General features: G+C 37.3%; 1 protein-coding gene across 3 annotated transcripts in view; it reads right to left on the reverse strand.

Moving 5' to 3' along the window:
• Positions 1–17,500, reverse strand: part of LOC115212926 — a 198,389-nt gene that overhangs the window by 20,858 nt on the left and 160,031 nt on the right. For all 3 annotated transcript variants that reach the window (XR_003881778.2, XM_029781756.2, XM_029781755.2), the window contains one exon: positions 7,398–7,854. Coding sequence is in view for 2 of the 3 variants with exons in the window: in XM_029781756.2 (XP_029637616.1) it covers positions 7,398–7,854 (457 nt within the window). In the remaining variant the exon portion in view is untranslated. The remainder of the gene's footprint in view (positions 1–7,397; positions 7,855–17,500) is intronic.

Raw genomic sequence — 17,500 nt, forward strand, 5'->3', positions numbered from 1 at the left:
TAGAAACGATAAAATACAGAACAAAATCCCATTTTAGGATATATTTTCTTCGCAACAGCCCAATAATTCACGTCACAGATCGCGTGAACCGGGGGTGAACAAGTGCTAAAACTAGCCGGCTCATTACCAATCACCTTAATTACCGAAATATCAGAATTATAAGCCCATTACTAATACTTTTATATGCTTTTCTGTTTTAACATAAAAAATTGTTATTCACGATTGCAGTGTTGAAGACATACACGAATCATTCAAAAACACACAACGACCGTAAACTTCACTTAAACATTTATTATTGCAATGGAACAGCATCAGTGACCAGGTCACAGTTGGTGCGACGAAAATTTTGATACCAAATAATAAATGATAGTATGTCGTCAACTTAATGTGACAGTCCCATGAAAGGGAAGATTGCTATTGTTATATAACCCTAGGAAACACCGTTTCCTGTTGGACTTGACACATTTCCTGTGTCCTTATGTTTTCAAAGTGGAGATAAGCACCTCCACCCAGCAAAGCTGGCATTCAGAAACTAGTTTCAGAGTCATTGCTCATCATCAGTCTGGAGTAGCATGGCTTGCTAGCTGTCAATGCCTATTCGCCTTTGAAAACATATATTTCAAGTGAAATACATTTCTGATTTTTGAAAATAGAAATAATACATTAGTAAATCTCTGAGAGATTTTTGCAGTAGCAGCATGATAAAGTGATAGTATGTTGTCAACTTAATGCTACTGTTATCGACAGCATCGATAGCTAGCACGCTATGCTACTCCAGACTGATGATGAGCAATGACTCTGAAACTAGTCTCTGAATGCTTGCTTTTCTGGGTGGAGGTGCTTATCTCCACTTTGAAAACATAAGGACACAGGAAATGTGTCAAGTCCAACAGGAAACGGTGTTTCCTAGGGCTAAATAACAGTAGCATTCTTCCCTTTCATGGGACTGTTACATTAAGTTGACAACATACTATCACTTTATCGTGCTGCTACTGCATAAATCTCTCTGAGAGATTTAGAAATGCATTATTTCTATTTTCAAATAATAAATATTTAAGTGAAGTTAAGTATCTGCGTGTTTTTGAATGACTCATATACGTCTTCCACACTACAATTATTTTAGTCTCAACATATAATTTCAGATCAAGACACTTGCTCGGCAAGTACACTTCTGAAATTTGTTTTAAATTTAGTATTAAAGTGTGTTTGTAAAAAGAGACAGCCTCTTCTTTCATTCCTCTTCTGTTGAATATTTGACTATATCTAGTTTTTTAAAAAATTCCACAGATTATTTTCCAATTCGCTGGTCTCGTTGCACAACGAACAGCAAGCGAAAATCGAGCCATTACGATGGTAGTAACTTTGTTATAAATTTTGATATGTATTGGTCATGCAAGAATATGACAGCGGCCAAAGCCAAGAGGATAGTTATCCTGATAAACTTTCAAGCCAGGAAAACATATGTATTTAAAACAGATTTTAAATATCGAAATTCGGCATTCGAAATGTTGTATAGGTAAGTTTTGAAGAGTTTCAATAGCACGATAAAAAGAAATTATATCCCCCAATTAGTAAGACTTATAAAAACCTCGTTTATAAACAAGAAAAGAAGATTGAAATATAAAATTGCAAACGAAATACTTATTAAAAACGTAAAAAAATCTATACAAAATGATGTTCATCGAATAAATCTTAAGTCTACTAGCCAATACTTATAATGAATATTTTTTTTAATGTTCCAGCATACATTGCTATGCGTGTAAGATATAAGCGCGGATATGGCTGTACGGTTACGAAGCTCACTTTGTAACCACGTCCAGTCCCAATGCATGAGACACTAGGTAAGTGTCGTCTACTCGCGCGCGCGTGTGTACTTGCCCCCCCCCCCCCCGCTTGACAACTGGTGTTGGTATGTTTACGTCCTCGAAACTTAAAGTTTCCGCGAAAGAGACCGATAGAATAAAATATAAGCACCGGGGTCAATTTGTTCGACTAAAACTTTTCAATACAGTGCTACAGCATGGCCGCAGTCCATTGACTGAAACAAGTAAATGATAAAAATATAAGACTTCGTTTTTTCAACCATTCTTTTTACATGACAGGCCCACGTCTTTCCCCAAACGTACACGCATGAATTTATCATACCTCGCAATCAGCAACGCCAGTCTCATACAGGATCTACACAGAAATTCAGTTACAATTAAGCAGGCTACCAGCATCATCTAGCAAATCGTCTACTTACTAACTATTTAGAAAATAACTGTTACAACCAACCATCACGCTCAACAGCACAAACATACTACATCTACCAAAGACAGAAAGAGAGAGAGAAGACGAACAGACTATGAATTATCTCAAAGCTTGATATTCTCAGGTATTATCAGCACGTATAGAAAACACTAAAATGAATATTTTTGAGGCACCCACAGGCTACAAGTCAATACAAAGAAATAACAGCACTACGTATCGATTTATCTATCTATCTATCTATCTATCTATCTATCTGCCTCCTTCCTTCAAACGGGAAGGAAGAGCTATTTTCATCATCCTTGTGGCTATGGCGAAAGAATGTATCTGGTGGACGCGTCTGAAAGGATTGGAGACAAACACTTTCCTCTCTGGTCAATCTCTCATCAACTTCTTCAAGTACCACTTGAAAAGGAAAGTGAGAGTAGAGAGGCAAGTTTTGTCTAGCGAATGTTTTTAAAAAAGATGGGTGAATGTAGCAAGAATGGCACGTATGAATGACGAAGCCACCTTGAGCATAATCCTATGAACCCAGAAATTGAAAACAGAGAGTTGCTTATTTGCAAAAAAAAAAAAAGAAATATAACATGTGACTCCATTGACCGAGGTTACCGTGGTCTTTTCCGTAGGCTTTTCTTTCCACGGGTAAACCTCACCTGTCCTCCCCTTTACGCTTCATATTGAAATTTCTGTGATAACGATCCCTATTGATCAATTTTTTTTTCCTCTCCCCCTTTTTTTTAACCCCCCCTTTTTTGTCCTCTTTCTCTCCTTTTACGATCCCTTTTGATCGAAACTCCCCCTTTCCTTTTTTTTTTTTAACCTTCAAAAGAAAAGCTCTACTTTGTAATTTGTTCTATCTGTGTGCAGCCCTGTGTGGCTAATAAAGAAACATATCTATCTGCCTGTCTCTCTATCTGTCTGGCTATCTATCTATCTGTCTGTCTGTCTAATGTTATAATAAAAACCACAATTCTTGTTTAATGCAGCTACCCAGGGTTTCTTGATGGAAACATTGATTTATTTCGCCATTTTTCAAGCTGACAACAAGACACGTAGTCAGCTGCTTGACATACGTAAGTAGAAACCTTGGGTAGCTGTATTTCACAAGACTTGTGGTTTTTATAATAACGTTATCTTCACTCTCTTAGATGATCAAATGTTTTTCTACTTGTTGAAACTTTATCATATAATTATCTAGTTATGTACGTATCCGGTCGGGCGAATTGACCAGAGCAATTCAACTCTTTCACGCCTTATATCCCGATCTTCCATGTGGCTTTTATTATAACATTAGACAGTCAGACAGACAGACAGACAGACAGACAGACAGACAGAGTCTTCCACAAGTTGATCGATATATGCTCTATTTGGTCCGCTGTTATATTATGTCCATGCGTGGGTTTCCAGTGAAGGAGAGCGCACTAGTGCACAGTAATATATTAGATCTCTTGTGGATTATTTCTGTTCTACCTCGGCCCACTCATAACTACAAAACTGATAATCACACACTAGAAAAAACGCAAAACAGTGCATATCGCTTAACAAAGAATACGAAGACTGCACTCTCACATCAGCTAAACAACAAACTAAAATACAGAAAATGAATTAGCACCTGAATAATTTGTTGCTGCAAATTCTCTAAATCTCACAGTTCCTGCAATTACTCTTCCAAACATCCACAAATAACTTCTCATATCTATATACTCAACAAAGATTCTATGGCTCGCTCGACTTGCAAAAATGTAAGCCAGATCATTTGAGTTCCTCCATTAACAGCCAAGCATTTGTTTTTGTACTCTAGGCACAAGGCACAAAATTTTGGGGGAGGGGTCCAGGCGATTAGAACGACACCAGTATGCAGCTTATACTTAATTTATCGACCCTGAAAGGATGAACGGTAAGGTGGACCACGGTGGACTTTGAACTCAGAACGTAAAGACAGACGAAATACCCATTTCTTTACTACCCACAAGGGGCTAAACACAGAGGAGACAAACAAGGACAGACAAACGGATTAAGCTCATTACATCGACCCCAGTGCGTAACTGGTACTTATTTAATCGACCCCGAAAGGATGAAAGGCAAAGTCAACCTCGGTGGAATTTAAACTCAGAACGTAAAGACTGACGAAATACCGTTATGCATTTCGCCCGGCGTGCTAACGTTTCTGCCAAAATAAAGGTAACGTCACACTGTCTTTCAGAAGGGTACTTTTGGTTAATATCGTCCTTCGCATAATCAATACGATTGGAATACTTTTGATTCAGTTCTGGATCAGAATCGACTTGGGACTATGCAGCAACAAAATTCCAGAACAATACTGAAACACCATCCGACAAAACTCACGCTCGCATTCATTCCATAGAAGCTTTTGAAAAATCACATTAGAAAAGAACTGCATACGACAATAACATCAGCATTAAAAATGCAGTGTTGAAAGGTATACCGGCAATGTACTATTTTGATCGATGTACTATTTCGCACAGACGAAATGTAAGTGAACAGAACATTGCAAATCGAGTCAACAGGCGTGCCTCTACGCTACGCGGCTATTAGGTCTAATAGAAATAGTAGCCAAATATTCTACAGTTTGCAACCCATCGCTTTAAATATATTGACAGAAATTACAGCCAAATTTCCTTCAAATCATAGCCTATATTTTAAATAAAGTGATATACATTGAATAATGTAGTTACTGATATACAAACATATGGGGTAGTCACTGGAATATCTTTGATCAGACGACCGGTCAATGAGGGCTGATCTACACTTAACCAATATTAATATAATTTCTTAATGATCTAATAGTAGGGAAAAGGATAGGCAGAGTAATTTTATTTTTCCATCATTAACTTAATACTGCGTAATCTTTCTTGAAATTCCATAATAGAATAGGAGTGGGATGCATTTCGCTTGTAACCCACTTTTTATTTTAAAATATGTTAAATCAGTTCCATGAAACTCTGTTTTATTCCAGCAGTAACACAATTTACCCCCAAAAATCTTTAGTTCACAAACATTAATCTCATCGCTGAAAATATAACATTTTACTTCATTTAAGTGATCCCATTATAATGAGAATGGTGGTGGCCTACAGAATTTACTTGCGTAAAAGTAAAATTACATAAGTTTTATGCCGTTGAGAAGAAACGTTTCCTACGTTTTGGACATGGTCATTTTTCACGGAAAGAAATTCCGTGAACCCCTTCTGAACTGAACAAAAAACTATCTTCTGCTGGTTGGAATCAAGATCATACCAAATTGGGTAATTTTACTTTTATACCACCTTCTAGTTTGTTTCCCACTGTCAAAAGTATATCATTCATTTATATGTGATATATTACTAGTAACAATAAGACTAGCAATAAATTAGGACGGGACTGTTACTGCTAATACCTCTGCAAGATGCAAGGGTTACACATTTACGAAAATAACCGACCAGAAACTATTATCATAGAAATATGATAAATTACAGATGTGTTGCACCGTAAAAACAGTATATAGAAGACCACAGAAGAGACAGACGTTTAAATCATATCCAACACATTACTGGTACTTATTTTATTGAGTCCTGGAAGTGGAATGTCAAAATCAACCCCAGTTGGATTTTAACTTAAGATGAGAAGTGGCTTAATTGAATACCATACCGCATTTTGTCCTGAATCGAACCAATTTTTCTAATTACTGCACTGGTACGGTGAAAATATTGGGACTATCTAACTTCTCTCTCTTTCGGGCTTAAGTAATGAACCATTATATATATATATATATATATATATTATCATATATAATGAATCATTACATATTTCATGTGTTTAAGTAATGAAAGAGTATATATTATATAACTATGTATATTTAATGATTTTATAAATTACCGAGCCAACGAACGAGCCTGGACAGAATCGCTAGGCCTGCAAGAAATTGCAGCCAGATTTCCCTCAAATCACGCTTCAATCTTTAAGAGATAGGCAATGTAGATTTTAAGTAATGTAATCCTTGATGCCTTACAAAAATTGGGATGGGTACCGCTAGAATGCCTTTAACTATAGTGCTGTTGAAGCAGGACTGGCTGCTCTGGCAAAAAATGTATTTCACTTCATTCCAATGACAAGTAAGAAATGAACTTTTGACAAGACGAAAAGTTACTAAATTTGTGTGAGCGCAATATATATATATATATATATAATATATATATATATATATATATATATATATATATAATATATATATATATATATATATAAACACTAGACTAATTAACTATTGCATTGAAAGATAGACTAGATGACACTATATTATGCTTTATTTCTACTTTGCGACACAATGTTGATTTGTATTTTATCAATTAAATTTTAAAAGAACAATAATCCATCTGGAAATATTTTAGAACTCTGAGGACGCAAGGGAAGGTATAGAACATTCAAGAAAATTGATAAGGGCAAGTTTATGGCAATTAATCCCATAGATCATGACACAATATTTCTCTTATAAACTCTATTTAATTTATTTTGAATAGCATTTTTTAATAACAGCGTTGCTGGTTAAAGATTTCCAACGAGTAATCCACTGTTTTATAACATTTAGGACAGGGTGTGACAAGTAGTATCCTGTACATCTCCTACAAGTGATGGTGCTTTTTACAGTTGCAGCAACATCCCCATGATCCCTTGATGTCTACTGCAAAACGCACCACCAGCGCTTTCCGAGCATTAGTTTATTCAGAAGATTATGCTGAGAAGGCCTTGAAATGTCAATGATCATAGGAACGTTTATGTCACAAACTAAACATAAAGGAAATATCAGATATCTTTCATTAAAAAAATTATTAAATACGACAGCAATCATGTCTTCAATACAAAACGTTTGGAAGAAAAACTGTTCCCTATATATATCGAACATCTGTTTTATTCAGCCAAATTCCACTCGAGATATTGGTTGACTCGAGACTATGAAAAGACAATTGTCCAGGGTGACGCGCACTATGATCGAACCCGCAACCATGTGACTGCGAAGTGGACTTCTTAACCACATGGCTTATGTCTGCACTCATCAACGAATACATAAGCAACAACTGTTGTTATTAAGAACTATAATGTATTGTTACGGATGATGAAAAAATGAATTGCTAAAAAATAATAGACACTTACTCGGTGCAGGAGCATTCCATCCTCGTGCCTTTCTATTGAAGTTGGGTCCATCGAGATTTATAGCATGACCGCCAGACTTCAGATCTGTTTTCACGATTGGAACTGGAACCGCTTTTGGTACATTTGGCAACTGCTCAGGTCTCGGTGGCTTTTGTTTTATTATTGGCATTGGCGTCTCAATCATGGTTGACAATTTATTCTGTACATTCATCATATTTACGTTTGCCTCAGGAGTTGATGGGCTTTTCACACTTTTGTCATCAACGACCCATTTCTCAGATCGAGCTTGGCGTTTAGCGAAGAGCTTAGCACCACGGCCCTTGTTGTTATGTAGATCAGCAACTAAATTGCTGCATAAGGTTGGTTTTACAGCACGGTGGTCAACTTTTGGCTGGCTTACCCTTAATGATTCAAATTCTTCCCTTGAAAGACTCATCTTCTCCTCGTTGACTGATACCTGCAAGTAAAGTTTTGAAATCAGATGTAAGTAAATGCCAAAAAACATCCTTTCTTCATGAACACACAATACACACACACACACACACCACACACACACACACACACACACACACACATGCGGACACACACCGATATACAGGGTGTCCACAAAGTCAGGCTACATGGGGACTAATACATACTTTAAGAAATTATTATTTCTTATACTTATTTCTTTGTTATGATTTTATTTACTCCATGTACCCACATGGGGATTAACACATACTTTAAGGAATTATTATTTCTTATATTTAATTGTTTATGTTATGATTTTATTTACTCCATGTACCCAGACTTTGTGGACACCCTGTATAACTAAATGGCATTCCGTCGATTAATACGACGAGTGTTCCAGTTCAACCGATCAGCTACCAGCGCCTGCTCGTGAAATTAGCATACAAGTTGCTGAGCACTCTACAAAAACAGCGTGACACAGAATGTGACAAGGTTGGACGTTTGAATTACAGATACAACTCAGTTTTGCCAGCCGAGTGGACTGGAGCAACGGGAAATACAGTGCCCTGCTCAACTACACAACGTGCCGTAGGTAATCGAACTCATGACAATGAGCCGGTTACTCACACCACTAAGACACGCACCTTTACTACTGATATGTATTCGTTTGAATATTTTACACTCTAGGCCAAACAGTTTACTCTCGTGCACATGCAGCGCTTAATATATTCATACGTACATTTATATATTTTTATATTTATACACAAGACCCATCGAAACACGCATGCATACACGCATACGACCACATATGCACATGTATGCACAAATACGCGTGTGTATGTATACATACATATATATATATACATATATATATATATATACATATATATATATACATATATACACACACATATATATACGCACACACGCACAAACACACACATACATGCTTACAGTTAAAATTTCAAAATTTTACTTCACATACATACAGACAGGCAGACAGAAAGGCAGGCAGGTAGACAGACAGACAGACAGACAGACAGACATATAGATAGATAGATAGATAGATAGATAGATAGATAGATAGATAGATAGATAGATAGATAGAAGATAGATAGATAGATAGATAGAGTTTGTCGTTATATTCATACATGCGTCTAACAAAGGCAGAGAAATATTTATAAATATAATTTTCACGTTCATGAACACGAATATTCAAACGTACACATATTCACATATAGAAATTCACAAAAAAAACAAAACAATTCTATGTTTATTCATTGATGCATCCTTTTTCACAAACGAACGCTAGTTATAGACTTGGTCTAGCTATAAAAGGCCTGATTATAGCTGGAAGGTAAGAAGAGTCTAGAACCAGTTGAGCTTCTTCTTTTTTTTTAATTATCTTTTACCAGACACTAAACAAAAATATACATATTTAAAAGTAAGACTGTAAAAACTTCTGCTCAAATTGTTACCGCAATAGACTACAGTAAAATACATTATGTTAAAAACAAACAAACAACATTTTTATCATCTGTATCTACATAGCACATAACATGAAGCTTAGCAACAATGTATGCAACATTTTCATGTTATACGTTGAGTAAGCAGACGCATAATTTGTTTAGCTGTCCTTACGAGAAATTGCGAGAAGAAAATTGTCACAAACACCAATAAATCACAAATAAATTAAACCAATGTATTTAACAGACGCACACATATGAATATAATGTGTGTCTGTGTGTGTGTGTAAAATATATGTACATATATGTATGTGCATGTAAGTATGACTATACACACACACATACACACACAGATATATATATACATATATATATTCATGCACACTTTTGTATACGTATGTGTGTGTACATATTTACATATGTGTATGTATGTGTGTGCTTGTATGTATTATGTATGTATGTATACATGTATACATGTATATATGTATATATGTGTATATAGGTATGTACGTATTCATATGGCCTGGTATATACAGCGGTGTGGCATCATTCGAAAGTTATAACAGTACTTGAAAGCGCATTGTGACTGGCAGTGTATAACAACATGCGATTTCCTGATCGATACGGTGATACATATATGATATACATGTATACTCTTTACTCTTTTACTCTTTTACTTGTTTCAGTCATTCGACTGCGGCCATGCTGGAGCACCGCCTTTAATCGAGCAACTCGACCCCGGGACTTATTCTTTTGTAAGCCCAGTACTTATTCTATCGGTCTATTTTGCCGAACCGCTAAGTAACGGGGACATAAACACACCAGCAATGCTAGGGGGACAAACACAGACACACAAGCACACACACGCGTATATATATATATATATATACATATATACGACGGGCTTCTTTCAGTTTCCGTCTACCAAATCCACTCACAAGGCTTTGGTCGGCCCGACCAAAGTAGAAGACACTTGCCCAAGGTTCCACGCAGTGGGACTGAACCCGGAACCATGTGTTTGGTAAACAAGCTACTTACCACATAGCCACTCCTACGCCTATGTTTGTATATGAACTCTAAAATATGTAAAGAGAGCGATTCACTTGTCGCAGCTTGTTTCAAATTTCAGTTCTTACTCATTCTAATAATACCTATACAATGAAAGAACATGTAACAGATTTGCTTGCAAAATTTAGTTCAGTTCCAATGAAACACATTACAGCTAATGAAAGTTAGCAGCTCTTATACAATTCCGTTCTCGTTTATATGTATTTCATGTCATATATTTCATAGAGAGGAACATGCCAGTCACTCTTTGACTAAGATAACGAGAGCTCTTCTCAGAAATATCGACTACATTCACCGGTTCAGCCTCTGATATGTGGGAAGTTCACAGCAGATTGCTGGCGACAGGTTGATCGCCATTAGAAGCTTGCTTGCACCTCAGTTATTTCATTAATATTATATGGACTATCAAACATTTTAACCACTAATATTACCAGAAGATTTTGCACATTTCAAATTTTGGCACAAGGCCAGCAATTTTAAAAGAGGTGGGGGGGTCGATTACATTGGCCTCAGTTCTCAACGAGCTCTTGTTTTATCGACCATGAAAGCATTAAAAGCAAAGTCGACCTCGGTGGAACGTAAAGTGCCATTGTATGCGATCTGTTTACGGTCCTGCCACCTTGCCGCCCTACTTGGCACATGAAATAAAAACTGACAATAGTTTTTGGAAATCTGGGTAATCTATCGTCCTCTACTGTTCCTTTGTCCTCAGTACCCATATAAAATTTTAGACTGCCCTAAAGGGGAGATACCGACCACTTCGAGAACACTGTACTAGCTGCTGTAGTCTTTGAAATTCAGTGTCAGTTCATTATAGCGCAATTTTCTCTGAAGGAAATCGTAATTATTTTCGCTCAGTGAGTTGATCTCCGTCATATTCGTTGTAACCACTGGCAACAAACTAGATTTCCCATGTCCTGACTGTCATGCTACGAGCCAAAAAGGAGCATCTACATAGTTGTTCGACCTGCGAACATAAGCTGCTAAATCTTCTTCAACCCACACTTGCCTTGTTTTAAAAACAAAATAAATGTCATATTAGACTTCGATACCCCAGATACGCTGTGTCTGAATAATATAGATAATGGTCACTGTTGAAATGTCTGCTTAGTGAGAGCTAAGGGAGAGTTAAACAACAACGATTACATTTTAAAATTATTGAGCATACTACGGAACTAAATACCACATGAAAATATGTTCAATTAGTTCTAAATTTTAGTTTATATTAGAACAAATGGATGAGTCCAAGCGATATTTAATCAAATTTCATGGTGAACAACAAAAGAATGAGGCAATCGAAGAAGTTTTGTTGTGTCTCGAGAGAGCCAGATACAAAAACATTCGAAGGAATTTAAAATAAATGCTATCCTGCCAACCATATATGTTTTGCAAGTCTAATAGTAGAGTGTATAAGCTTGTATTATAAACTATGGTATATATTATATTGTATTATATTTGTAGCAGTGTGAAAGATACTTATGATCATATTGCAATAATTTAAATCAGATCAGGTCTATAAGAATTGATACTGGTAAGATACATTTGACAGATTTCAATAATTCCTTCCGACAGAAACTTCTGGGTGCAGTATTGCTGAGAGGCTAAAAAGTTTGCTCCGCAATCATGAAGTCTCAGGTCCGATCCCATTTCGTGGAATATTGTATAAGTATCCTCTACCATAGTCTCAAATAGATCCACGCCTTGTGAATGAAATTAAGTAGGAGAAAACTATAGAAACCCATTGGATAATTGAGTAAATTGTGTCGATATACAAAAGCATGGTTTGGGTACGTGGAAGGTTTGCTTCGCGATCCGGTTTCAATCCCACTACGTAGAATATGTACAAACGACCTTTGTAATAATTTCGAGTTGACCCTATCCTTGTTAATGAAAATGGGTAGCCGAAAACTATGCGGAAGCTCTTTTGATGGATTACACCTGAGACTCAAAATCCTGTTTAAAACGTACTGTTTCGCTGTGAAATACTCAGCCACTCACACCTCCATTTAATGAGAAATGAATAATTGGTAGTTAGTTTATTTACATTCTCTAATCATTTAAGTCCTGTAGATCTTCCTGGTTGTCGTTTATCATCGTCCCGTGTTGGCTCGCTTCCATGCTCACATACAGCAGGTGTGAAATTACCTCAGGGCGCAACAAATTATAACTATCGGTGCTAATCCATATGTTCACAAAACTCTTCATTTTCCCTCCATCTATGGCTCTTCTCTCTCTCCTTCCATCTTCCTCTGTGGATATATCTTGATCTTTGGAAACACAGAAACATAATGCTACTGTGTGTCTCATTCCCAAGGAGACCTATCGTTCAGTTGAACCAGCCAACAACTGTCCGATCGTTCTCCCAACTTTCCAGAAATTATGGAGACAGTCATTAATCGTCTCCAATAGCACACATCTCTCTTTCGGTTTTCGTAAAGTCAAATCAATTGGAGTGTTACTCTCCTTTGTCATTCATCAATGGGATCTCGTCATAAGAAATTTATAGAAAGTATTGTTGCCGAAACCACCATAACCAATTATCATCATCATCTATATCGCTGTCGTCATTATCACTCCAATAATAATAACAATAATGATAATAATAATAATAATAATAATAATAATAATAATAATAATGAAAATCGCCACAGAGGTTATTATTGTCATCACTATTGTCAGATATTGTCTAGTCATTAAAACCACTAAAAGTAATATCTGATCGACTTTCGATTTTTACGTTTTAACTATATTGTCTGGAAACATCTTGACAAGCTGGATGTTTTTCTTAACAATTTTACGAAATATCATCCAAATCTACTTGAAATCCTACTCTATACTGTCTTAAGAAAGGAAATGCGCATTTGACAATGTAGTCTCTGATATTTGAAAAGAAATGATGAGATAGCTATGGTAAAACTGCCACGAATTATAGAGGTCTTCTTTATCGGGTCTGACCTGGAGTGTATTAACAACAATTACTACTACTTGTAGTTATTTTCAGCACCACTCACTCCAATACAGACGATCCGACCCTTTCAAGATTTCTTTGCTTTTCACCGACAGACATCATCCACACGAGTAGGAAGATCGTGAGTCTGTGTGAGTGCGTGTATACATGTGTGTATGAGAGAGGGAGAAGAGATACTGTGTGAGTGTGTGGGGTGTGGGGTGGGGGTATGTGTGTGTGTGTGTGTGTGTGTGTGTGTGTGTGGTGTGTGTGTGTGTGTGTGTGTGCATGCATGCGTATGTGAATTGTCCTAATTTTCTGTTTTACCTATTAATTATACATCTCAAACTAGAACCATTCTTGAAACCTTACAAGATACTGAGAGAAACAAAATGGAAGAAAGAAAGAAAGAAAGAAAGAAAGAAAGAAAGAAAGAAAGAAAGAAAGAAGGTAAGAAAGAAAGAAAGAAAGAAAGAAAGAAAGAAAGAAAGAAAGAAAGAAAGAAGGAAGGAATGAAGGTAAGAAACGAGAAGGTAAGAAAGAAAGAAAGAAAGAAAGAAGGTAAGAAAGAATTTCTTACCAAAATTCAACACTTTGACAAACTACTGCAGACTGACAGAGTGACAGTATTAATTATAACAGAATGCAGCTAAGATGCTATTCTTGGCAAACAACCACGGAAGTGCCAATATCATGACACTGTCAGAGAGAGTATACACTAGACACTTGTGCACTCTTCTTATTTTGGTTATTCATTTCGGAACTTTTGTTTGTTTGTGCGCGTGTTTATTTGTTTATTTGTGCGCGTGTTTGTTTCTCTATTGCTTCCTTAAATGACTCACTGAATATGAAGCTGTGCTTGAATCATCAAGGCTATCATCCATTGACTGTTTAAATTACATTCAGAACTTCATTAAAATAGCCTTGATGAATCTCTCTTTAGCCTACTTATAAGAAATTCTCAAATTTCATTTTTGGCAGTAAAGTTAGAATTCCATACTATTCCTTTTACTTGTTGCAGTCATTTGACTGCAGTCATTTGACTGCGGTCATGCTGGAGCACCGCCATGAAACACGTTTCAGCCGAATGAGTCAACACCAGTTACATTTCTTATTTAAGCCTGGTACTTATTCTATCCGTTCTCTTTTGCCGAACCGCTAAGTTACTTGAACGCAAACACACTAACACCGGTTGTCAAGCAGTGATGGCGGGACAAACAAAAACACAAACGCTAACACACACACGCATGCACATACACATACACACATACACACATGTATATAGCAAACCCTCAAGAGTACGATATGTTTCGACGAGATTTGAAAACCAAAATAATAAAACGTAGTCGTTTGGACAGAAGACTAATTTCCTTAGTTTTGTTTGTGTCACATTAGAAAAAGACTGAGAAGACGTTTGCCAATTAGAAACGGCAACTATAGCCACGTGAAAATGGTACCGGTGAAGAATTAAGTGCAATGGACCAAACACAAATCAACGAGAACTTTTCCGTAATTTTTGAAACCCAAATTTAATAACTAATAAAATCGTAATAATTTTCACTTTCTAATTTTCATGTGTGTCTGTATGAAGAAGTGTATAATGGCCGAATGTTTAAGGTGTTAGCTTCGCAAAATCCTGAGTTCGATCCCGGTGTGTTTAGATCAAATGTCATTTTCTATAAGATCGGTTAGACTGAGATTTGTGAGTGAAATTTGATAGACGAAAACTGTGCAGAATTGTACGTGAAATTCAAATAGTACATCCTTGTCACATTCGGATATAACTTTAAACTGCATCCGGTAGAGGAGACCTGCTTCGGGAGTTCCATAGTTCCCAGGTCTACCCTAAGCCGGATTGGTAACACCTGCTCATGCTCGTGGCTATGTGTTAACTATCATGTCACAGAATTGCCACCGGAAGAATGTCGCACACCAATGTCACACACTAGGGAAAATTATGCCCTTCAGCATTTTAGCCTCTCATAACAGAAAGGAAACTCCATACAAATCCTGCATCCTGGGCTCGTAGCATTTGTGCATCAGCCTAATACAAGTTTTAAGGGTGAGATATTGGCACTGGCTCTGCACAAACCACGCCCACTATAATGATATTCACCATGGAGGTTAAAATAAAATAAGACGAACACCAACGCCATCAAATATTCTTCGTATGGATTGGGAGAGAAGCGGCGAAGACAAGTAAAGGATTCTGCCTGAGGTTTTTAACTTTGACCCTGTGCAATGGCGGCCGTAACTGAAGGCGGGTTTCAACAGACTTGAACTAAAAACTTTGTACAGCTATGTTTTGCTGAACCCACATTCGTCGAAGGGATGGGACAGTCCTGCAAGTCAACACTACAACCTAGTCACATATTGTGCCATGCTGATTCCGCCTAAAATTATGCTAGGGGCAATGTGGGAGAACTTAACCTTATATTCGGTAATTCAGGAGCAGATAATTCGGTTGTGGGAACAACTGAATCACCATCGATTAGCGACATTCACCACCATGCACACATCCATCCATCCATAAATATATGAATGCACCGTGTATGTATATATATATATATATATATATATATATATACATGCTGGCTGTGCACCAGCATGGTCACAGCCTTCAGGCTGAAACATGTGAAAGAATGAAAGAATATATCAAAACGATCAAAGGTCTTTCATGAACTATAAGCTCATAAGGCCGGTTCTTCGGATTCTATGACGTATATATTGCCCACCCACCTGGAAGAGACGCCAGCCCTCCGCAGAGTAACTCATTTTGCCAGCTGAGCTGACTGAAGCAACGTGACAGAAAAGTTTATATATATATATGTGTGTGTGTGTGTGTGCGTGTGCGCGTGTGTGTGTGTGTGTCTGTGTGTGTGTGTGTGTGTGCGTGTGTGTGGAGGCGCGTGGCTTAGTGGTTAGGGTGTCAGCATCATGATCGTAAGATTGTGGTTTGGATTCCTGGACCAGGCGACGCATTGTGCTCTTGAGCAAAACACTTCATTTCCCGTTGCTCCAGTCCACTCAGCTGGCAAAAATAAGTAACGCTGCGATGGACTAGCGTCCCGTCCAGCTGGGGAACACATACACCATAGAAACCGGGCCCATGAGCCTGGCTAGGCTTTAAAAGGGCGCATTTATTCATTTATCTTATATATATATATGTGTGTGTGTGTGTGTGTGTGTAATAATGATTTCAAATTTTTGCCATAAGGGCAGCTTGGAGGAGGAGATTAAGTCAACATCGTCAACAGTGTGTAACTAATACTTATTTAATGGACCCCGAAAGGATGAAAGGCAAAGCCGACCTCGGTGGAATTTAAACTCAGAACGTAGCGGCAGACGAAATATCTATTTCTTTACTACCCACAAGGGGCTAAACACAGAGAGGACAAACACGGACAGACAAATGGATTAAGTCTATTACATCGACCCAAGTGCGTAACTGGTACCTAATTTATCGACCCCGAAAGGATGAAAGGCAAAGTCGACCTCGGCGGAATTTGATCTCAGAACGTAGCGGCAGACGAAATACCGCTAGGCATTTCGCCCGGCGTGCTAACGATTCTGCCAGCTCGCCGCCTTGTATATGCGTAATAATAAAAGCACATATCTCCAGAAACCATAGGAGCTCACAGAACTAAATGTTCAGCTCCAAATCCTGTATAGTTAATTGAATGCCAAATCAATAAATATTAGTTTGGGCAGAGTGCTAATATCTATCGCGGTTGACATATCGAGGCTCTATCGTCTGGTATTCTGCTACATAATTCTCTATAGTTAGTTGAACAGAAATATACAGAATATGGATAGATATTTTGCATGAAAATTTAAACAAGTATTCTCGCCGGAATGGATGCTAGACTGCGGTGGGTAACATTTCCTACTTAGCATCTTTTGGTTTAAGTAAACATACATTTAGTGAAATATAATCTAAAATTGCTAAAGATCTGAACATTACGATTTGTTATCCTCTTAACAGTTTTCGTTTCTCTGTGTGCCAAATCACATAATTTCGTAATTTGTATTTTTATTCTTTTATTCTTTTATTTGTTTCAGTCATTTGACTGCGGCCATGCTGGAGCACCGCCTTTAGTCGAGCAACTCGACCCCGGGACTTATTCTTTGTAAGCCCAGTACTTATTCTATCGGTCTCTTTTGCCGAACCG

This window comes from Octopus sinensis, linkage group LG6, assembly GCF_006345805.1.
Source record: "Octopus sinensis linkage group LG6, ASM634580v1, whole genome shotgun sequence".
Classification (NCBI taxonomy): Eukaryota; Metazoa; Mollusca; class Cephalopoda; order Octopoda; family Octopodidae; genus Octopus; species Octopus sinensis.